This window comes from Alexandromys fortis, unplaced genomic scaffold, assembly GCF_014885135.2.
Source record: "Alexandromys fortis isolate MF-2015 unplaced genomic scaffold, M_Fortis_MF-2015_v1.1 scaffold_3, whole genome shotgun sequence".
Lineage (NCBI taxonomy): Eukaryota > Metazoa > Chordata > Mammalia > Rodentia > Cricetidae > Alexandromys > Alexandromys fortis.
In genome coordinates, this window is record NW_026067909.1 from 10,953,690 (window position 1) to 10,962,122 (window position 8,433).

Here is an 8,433-nt window from a genome sequence, read left to right on the forward strand (position 1 = left end):
AGTCTCACTGAAACTGTAAGGTGTTTCCCAGGGTCTCACTTAAATCAGAGACCTTCCTCAGTGATTCCCAAAGTCTAAGACATTTCAGAGTCCGGCTGGGATATAATCCTCCCCCTGGGGCTCCTTAGGTATAGTGTAGGTGGAGCCCCACTGCTGCTGGGTCTCGCCTGCCCTCTTCATCCCTCTGTCTACTTCTTCAGTGCCTAAGACTCCTGGGCACAGAGAAAGTGCTGTTTGAGAGCTCAGAATTGGCAGGGAGACGACACCAGAAACTTCTGCCTGCTTAGGAGGCTTGGGTCAGAAGAAGGAGATGGGAGAAGAAACCGTCTAAACCTCCAGTGAAGCCGGAGCAACTATGAGTGCCCAGAGCTATCCTTGTGGTGACGCAGAGACCAGAAGCACTCCTTGAGACCTTTCCTTTCTTTATTGAGATAATGACCAGGGTGGTGAACAGCACGGAGGGAGGGGGCAGCGCAGGATCACTCTGGAGAGCATGCAGTAGTAAGACACAGGACTGAGAAGCGGTGAGGTTCCATGGGGGAGCCCATCAAAGGGCACAAGCAGATTCTGGGGATACCCATGATCCAGCTGCACACATGGGAAAGCCTCCAGGCTGGGGAAGATTGAAGAAAGGGCTGGAGACTTTGGAGAAAACCCTTGGTACCTGTGAGCGGTACCCTGTGCATTTAGCTAATGACACTCAGTGCATGGGTCAGGGTGTGCAGCTCATCCTGGATCCCCTCCAGGGAGCGCCGGATGGTGTGGGGATTGTCCAGTACATCAATGGCCAGTGTGTATGGGTCAAACTTCACAGAAAACGGGCGCTGGATACGGGAGGCATAGTTCCTGGGGAGAGAAGCCAGTATGAATCCTTCAGTCACAGGAGATTGGGTGTGGGGATGAGAAAGCAAGCTGCAGTCAGGACAGGATCTGCAACCTCCAAGAGCACAGGAAAATGGTTTTTCTGGGTCTTCCAGACCCCCAAAGCCCATTCTAGACAGTCAGGAGATTAAAGCCTCCTCAGAGGCCATAGTCAAAGGAAAGGCCCCAGCATCTCTTGCACGCAGGTCTCTGCAAGGCATTCCTCGGCTGGGCCTCTTCCTTCAGGAAGCCTTCCTTGACTGTGTACCCTAGAGTGTCCCTAAACTGGAGCGGACATGCCATATACAGTACAACAGGCCTGGAGAGGTGATGAGGACCATCCTACCTGTCTCTTCTCCCCTCTGCAGACCCCTGGATAACTGTATCCCCACCTTTGGACTGCCCACTCCCTCTATAATCTCCCCCGCCCCCAGCAGCCCCTAGCTACCACTATGCCTCTTGTTCCCCCTTGTCTGTCACCATCCCATTCGGGCCTGTGGTGCTCAGAGGAGGAGAAACTCGGGCTCTGCGGAGTCCCAGAAGGGAGGGGGGGGGGCTAGACCTGACTTTGACCTCGCCTTGACCCTGTGCTGCTGGCCTCTTCCTGCTCAGACTTTCAAGGCTCCCTCTTGGAGCATGTACACTTGTTGTAAGGGGGTGTTACTGAGGGTGCAAAGTGGGCTCTTGAGTGGATACCAGGTCTGATTTGCACGGGTGAGGTGGGATGAGGCTCACCCCTGAAAGCCTCACCCACCTGAGCTTGTCCTTGGCATCACTGAAGCTCTCGGACACAAAGTACACCGGCTGGTAGGTCTGGTCTTGGTAGGGCTGCACAGCCGCTGCATCTGGGTCGAAGGCCCGGACCTCGGGCTCCTCTGACAGGGAGTGCTAGAGAGAGAGGGGCATCACACCCAGGGGCTTAAGGAAGCTGAGTAGGGTGGGCCTCCCTCCTCCCTCAGGGTATAGTGGGGTCCGGGCAGAGGGCCACGTTCTCTAGAAGAGGCTGAATCTCGGACCTGGGCCAAGAAGACCCTCCTGATGGGAGCAGCGCCCTCCACACCCTGACACAACAGCCTTGGTCTCCTTTGCTGAGGGCAAGGAGCGGGGTAATCTCACCAGGAGCTCTCCGTAGGAGGACAACAGTCCGGCACCATAAGCCTTCAGCTCCCCGTTCTGTTTGCACAGCCCAAACTCCACAGTGAACCAGTACACCTGCCAGATGTCATCAGAGTCACCTAAACCACCTGATACCAAGCACAGCCCCTCTGGGTATATACAACAGGCCACCGCCCACAACAGGGAAGGCTGGTCTTGGGAACGCGAAGGAAGGTCCGAGCTCTGCCCTTTGAAAACCAACCGTGGAGAGTTTCTCAATTTCTTCATCCGAGGCCCCCAGAGATGCAAGTCCAATGTCCTGTGGATATAGAAGGAGGCTGACGTATGGAAAGACTCTGCTCTGGAATTGTACTTGAAGCAAGGGCACTGGGTCTCAGCTACTTCTCCAGAGGTCCTTTAGACCTACGCTATGTGTGTACCGTCCCAGGCATGCAAGAGCCCAGGAGCTGCAGTTCCCAGATATACCAGCAGGTGGCAGCAAAAGCATGAAAATGCGCTCCCCTGGGATCTGCACTCCCCTGTTGGCAGAGCTATCTCCATTTCAGCGTTTCCTTGCCTGCAAATCTTCTGCACCCATAAGGGCAACGTCTACCCTAGAGGAGATCCCCACCGAGTGAAACGTGTGAATCTCTGGCTCAACCACCCCCGCCTCAACCACCACCCGGGTTTCTGCCCTGAGGCCCTAGACACACCTGGGAAAACTGGGCAAATGTGCGGTCAGCCAACATTGGTACGTGTCCCAACAGCTCGTGGCAGCAGTCCCTGTGTCGGGCCATGAGAGAAGGAAAGTGGAATGGAAAGGTTCTCTGTCCCTGTCCAGGGACAAAGAGGCCTTGCGCCCCCCCCCCCCCCCCCCCCCCCCCCCCCCCCCCCCGCCACACACACCTCTGTCCTCATTGTTCACAGATATTACTGGATCACAAGTTTAGGGTCCCCTGCCCCAGATGGCATACTCACGGCTCAGGTGAGTGCATGGGTGAGGAGGCATGGCGGATGTACTGTGTGCATTGAAACACACGGAAGGCCAGGCTGGCCAGAAAATCACGGGCAGACAGTAGACCGGCCACAGGTCGCAACTGGAAACCAGTCCTCTCTGCAAGGGGTCACACATCAGGGTAGGCAGAGGAGATGCCCCCCCCCCCGCCCTACTTCCTCTGCATCCGCACCCTTCAAGAAGCGGGACACGTCCTCCAGCTGCGGGATGCTGTCCTCTCGGTAGCCGCAGTACCGTTCCAGAAGCTGGAAAGCCTCCAGGTGCTCCCGGCAGGCGTGGGTAGCGTAGAGACCCTTCAGTGTAGCATAGACCTCCTTCCTGTAGGCCACAGCGTCCCAGGGAATTGCCTACTGTTAGGGCTCTCCCCATGACTGCCCCACCTGCTCACAGCCTGCCCCCCCCCCCCATACACACGTGGATGCTCTGCAGGCCTCTGTAGGGCGTTTCTGTCGTTGCAGGGAACCCAGAGGTTGGGAAGGGACCAGTGGGGACCATCTCTGGATGGGCTGATATTCTGGGCCACTAGATGTCCCTCCTCTAACTGCCCTTAGTCTCTCCTGTTACCAATATTCCCAGAGGTGGCCCTCACAGACAGGGTGTCAGGGAGCTGCCTCCCTCTGGCCCTTCTCATGCCCAGCCCTGCTCTGCCCGGGGAACATGTCAGCAGGTTCTTACCAGGTAGCGATTTCCTCTGCAGTGTACTCCACGTGGGGAATTGGTTCACCCCTGTGGAGGGGATCAGAGGTCATAGGGTCCCCCTCCATCTCAGAGAGGGTGGGAAAGATGGGGTGAGGCCCTTATCCTGAAGTTACACCTGCTGGGCAGAGGCCTTAGGAGTATGGAATAGACTAGGAGGGGTGCGCTGACCCCAGTAGCTGCTTAGCCTCTCTGCCTCAGTCTCCTCAGCTGTGGCTAGGAGCTATGCCAGTGCCCAACACAGAGCCCCACAGAAGAGGCAGACAAGCAGACATGCAAAGCTGTGGGACACATGTCTTCCCCCTCTCCTCCCCTCCCTACAGGCTGGGGACTGGCCCACATGCAGGCTCCTTACTGCTTGTACTGGAAGGCAATCTCTGCGATTAGCTTCCGGCGCTGGCGGTACACCTGGTCAGAGAAGCCCTAATGGCCAAGGGACACATGTCAGGGGGAAGCTGGTCTCTCCCCGTTCCACACACAAGGGTCAGTTCCTAGCTGTGCCCACCCTACAGGCCTCGGCTATGGGACATATTCAAGACAGCAGGCTCACCGGATGGTCCAGGTCCAGGTCAGGGTCAAATTTGGTGACCAGGTGGTGGCACTTGTCCAATTCCGACACTTTCCTTGGGAACCAGGGAACTTCCCAGGCGATAGAGGCAAAAAAGCTCAGATGAGTATGGAGCCGAGGAAAGCTTTGACCAGCCTGGGTCTGGCTTCCCCTAGAGACCTCCTAGAGGGCAGAGGTTCTCCTAGAGAACCAGAGAAGGAGTGAAGCCACCAACACTCTGTGGTGGGAGACTAGCACTCCGTGGACACTTTCCGGTATCCCCTGACAGGATGTTCTGCCCCCCGCCAGGCCTCAAGGTCTTTGGGTTGCCCAGACACCCATCCTCACCCTTGTCCTCCCTGGCACTTCGCACATCGTCAGACACCCGGCGTATAGAGCTGAGGAGGGCAGCCAGGTCTCCACTGGGCACCTCGAAGCGCACGAAGTACTCCAGGTGGGGACTTCCTGCCAGTGGCCTCTGGGCAGGCCGGGTCTCTAAGTGGTGGATTTTGGCTTCAAATGTCTTTGGGAGCAAATGCAGAAAAAGGGAGGGGGAGGGAGCAATGGAGACAGACCAGACGGGAGGAGGCAATGGAGAGAAACCATGAGGGATGGAGAGAGGTTGGGATAAAGGGAGAGAAGGAAAGACGGGGAGAGAGCAGCAGAGAGGTTGAGGGAGACAGGGCACAATGGAGAGGGTGGAGTATAGAGATGGAGAGAGGTAGAGAGATAGGAAGACAGGTAGAGAGAGACGGACAGACAGAATGGTGGGAAAGAGGGAGATGGAGGAAGTAGGTCTGGTCAGTGTTTCATCCCTGCCTGAGTTTTGGAATGTGTAACCATAGATTGGGTACGTCTCATGCACCCATTCAGGAATCATCACAGCTGTGCTTTTGAACCCCCTTTCTGGACAGGCCTGTCTGTCTGTCTGTCTGTCTGGAAGTCATACCAGATAGCCTGACTCCCCTGCTCATGGAAGATCCCATGCCCTAATGGTCTCGTTTTGGTGACTGACCACACCCAAGGACCTGGACCCCATTCCACAATATCAAAGACAGAAGGCCCAGGCCCAGACAGAGCAACGAGATACCCAGGACTGGTGGGCAACAGCTGATCTCACCTCCACCTTCTGTTGCCCAGCAACAAAATACTTAGGCCATGCAGTCAACTCTGGGAGCTCGCAGAGGTTCTGGCTTTAATGTCATTTGAGAGTTTTTCTGGGGGACAGGTCATTAGCCAAAGCAGTAATGAAATCAACTGCTTCGTAGGCCCCTGGGCAGGTGGCTAAGAGAGGCTATATGTATGGCAGTGGGTGTTGGGCACTGAGGTTGGATGTTGGAGCTGAAGGGTGGTCCCTGAGACCTAGCCTCTGCGGGCCTGAGCAGCCATATTTCTGCCCTGGAGGGGGACACAGCCATTCTCACATGTCTTAAGTGTGCTTGCCCTGGCACACCAAGCCAGCAGCCCAGTGGTCTCACCTCAAATACTTTGACAGCCCGGGACAGTGAAGAGGGTTTTGTACCCTTCAGGGAGAAGAGCAGGTTGAGAACAGCCATCCCATCCTGCTCCTCAAATACCACAGATTCCAGGGGGTTCCCGGGTTCGGAGGAGGCTACTGCTGCCGCTGCTGCTGCAGCTGCGGCCGCCTCCCTCTCCTTTCGAGCATCCTCGATGAGACTCTGCCGCCGCCCGATGAACCTTGGGGACTGGTGGGGGTGGGGGAGAGATTAGAGATATGTCTATGTCTTCATGCTGGTGTCTCCACTGATCCTGCCTCCAGGGCCTGGGCCCTGGTCAAACCACTGCATGATGTGGGGATGAGGACAGAGCTCACCAGACAGTGTTCTGACTGACTGGGCATGGTGGGAAGTAGGCCTGGAAGCCATGGCAGAACTGGAGGGCAAGGGCTGCTGGCCACCATCTCCCAAAGCAGAGGTGCCCTGTTACCTGCCTGCTGGGCATAGACCTGAGTTAGTGATCAAGGACTGTTACCCAGGCTGTTTCTCCTGATGTCTGTGGGCATCACTCAGAGCTCAAAGTCTCGGGCATCACTGGGCAGTGGCTAGCTCGGGTGGTCCATTCAGGTAGAGTGTACTGTACTCAGTCAAAACAAGCATCCCTCCCCTCCTGACTGAGAGAGGCATGGGGCTGAGCCTCTTGTACATGACATCACTGGGATAAGGGGTTCTCAGCCAGGTGCCCTGTCCACGTTGTCCTCTCACCTGGGAATACCCCCATGAATATGTCTCCAGCTACCTTGTCCCTTTTCTACTGTCCTCTGCTACCCCCTCCTCCTGGCTACCTTGTTGAGGTCTGAATACGGGTTACCTCCATATGGCCTCTGCTGGCTGTGTGTCTGCCACAGTATGCCCAATCCTCCAACACCCAGAACTATCCAGACCTGAGTAAGAAGGGGCCTGAACTCTTAGCTGGGGGCCAAGCTCCCCAAAAGTTTCTGGGTCCTTTAGTTGAAATGATAAGCCACCCTGGGCTTTGAGGATGCCACAGTCGTATGGAGAAGCATTCTCCCGAGGGCTGCCTCTTGACTCCCAGAAGGACACCATGAATGCAGCTAGAGCCAAAGACTCCCTGGGAAGAGCACGCAACTGGGCGGTTCCCACGGAGACTATGGGGACAGCCACGCAGCTGAGACGGGTGAAGGGGCACTTTGACCCCACAGTCGTCTCTTGAGAAGAGCCTGCAAATTACCTTTCTAAAGGTCACACCGGTCTCATTAAGGTCTCTGTCAGGCCAGGGCAATGGTGAGATGGGGCTCCAAGGAAAATCTGAAAGCCCTTCTCAAGAGCCGAGGAGCCCCTGTGTGCAGGCTGGCAGAGGGACTGTTTGGTGTTTTGGCAGCACCTCGCCCTTGATCCCTGGGCCTCCCTAACACAGGTAATGCAGATCCAGGGCGATGGGAGGTGGCAAGGGTGAACGCACAGGAATTGCCCCAGAGCCAGGACCCCTTCTAGCCCACGTCCTGTTTGTGTGGGACAGTGGCTGGCAGACCAGCCGTTTACTGACCAGCTCTCCCCGGAAGTGTGCATTGCAGGAATCTCACACCCTGTGACAGGCAAGCCTAGAGAACCCCAAGAGGGCAGACAAGCGGGGGACTACTGGAGGGTGACCTGAATCATAGGACTCTTTCCCAAGACCACCCAAGAGAGATTATCCCCTTAGTTCATGAAACAGGACCCACAGATGCCCACAGAAGCCCCAGAAAGGATGGCCCCAGACGAGAAGCACTGACTGTCCCCCGCGGAGTCCAGCAGGACACAGCAGAGGCACTTACCCAAGTGCAGGAATAGCTAACAGGACTAGGGCCCCAACTAACCCTGGGACAGAGACCCACTTCAACCCCGGGTGCCAGACACTGGGTGGACTCCAAGCCTGGGGTATCATCCCACCCATAGGTGCAGAAACTGCTCCAGATACCCTTGGGTGACAGCATGCCCTTCTCACCATGATGGGCTCGACCTGTTTGGCATCCTGCTCTGAGACGGCTCTTCTGAAGCCCTTGGGCTGTGGTGAGGACGCGCTGGGGGTGGGCATAGTGCAGCCTGGTGGTCCCGGGTTCTGTCTCCACAGCCCTTGCTGGGCGGGCGGCCTCTTAAAGGCCAGGCTGACGTCAAAGCCCCTCTGGGTCCCCCACCTCCTACCTCCTGCGCATCCTCTCCCCGCCTGCTGCGCCTGAGGGAGGCGGGGGTGGGCACAGAGCGAGGGTTACAAGAAAGGCCTCCGTCCCATTAGATCTAATTGCATCCACTGTCGCAGGCACCTGCCTCTGAATCACCCTCAGCCCGAGGCACGACATAAGGACAGGGGCTGGCTGGTGTTCTGCTGGGCAGGAGACAGATACGGCCCTCTGCCCAAACCAGGGCACACAGGAGGGGTCTTGCTGGATTCCTAAGGGCTCATGTTAGGAAAACTAAAGCCCCTGGTGGCAGGTAGGTCCAGAAGTCCCTTGGAGACATTTGTGGTGTCTTCACGTCCCCTCCAAGGCACAGGTCGTGTTCACCCAGCCCCAGGTAACGAAGTGTGCTGCCTACTCACTGCCCTGGTCTTGTATTTGCTGGCACCGGGGCTGGATCCTCGGGTCCTGTGAGACACAGAATGTCCCAGAAGGCTATTCTTTACAGTGTTTCCAAGACCAGCCCACTTTTCAGGGTTCCTATCCCCTGATTATCATACCCTTGAAGACACTGCCCAGGAGATGGTG

General features: G+C 56.7%; 1 protein-coding gene across 1 annotated transcript; it reads right to left on the minus strand.

Annotated features, from left to right (window-relative positions):
- Positions 1 to 444: 444 nt before the first annotated feature.
- Th (tyrosine hydroxylase) lies at positions 445 to 7,960 on the minus strand. The gene is made up of 13 exons (XM_050136472.1): positions 7,677 to 7,960; positions 5,693 to 5,920; positions 4,563 to 4,737; positions 4,218 to 4,306; positions 4,023 to 4,090; positions 3,647 to 3,697; positions 3,144 to 3,289; positions 2,935 to 3,070; positions 2,670 to 2,739; positions 2,219 to 2,275; positions 1,978 to 2,073; positions 1,616 to 1,749; positions 445 to 846 (listed from the first exon to the last, which is right to left on the minus strand). Exons 1-13 carry the CDS (start codon positions 7,764 to 7,766, stop codon positions 687 to 689), a joined length of 1,500 nt encoding a protein of 499 aa, XP_049992429.1. The 5' UTR covers positions 7,767 to 7,960; the 3' UTR covers positions 445 to 686.
- Positions 7,961 to 8,433: the final 473 nt, after the last annotated feature.

Bases quoted from the DNA above. Each gene is read 5' to 3' on its own strand.
- Th (XM_050136472.1), bottom strand. From the start codon at position 7,766: ATGCCCACCCCCAGCGCGTCCTCACCACAGCCCAAGGGCTTCAGAAGA. The intron at 3,290-3,646 runs GTAAGAACCTGC...TGTGGCCTACAG, and splicing joins GCAGAGGAAATCGCTACCTG to GAAGGAGGTCTATGCTACAC. The intron at 847-1,615 runs GTGGGTGAGGCT...TTCTCTCCCCAG, and splicing joins GATGCCAAGGACAAGCTCAG to GAACTATGCCTCCCGTATCC.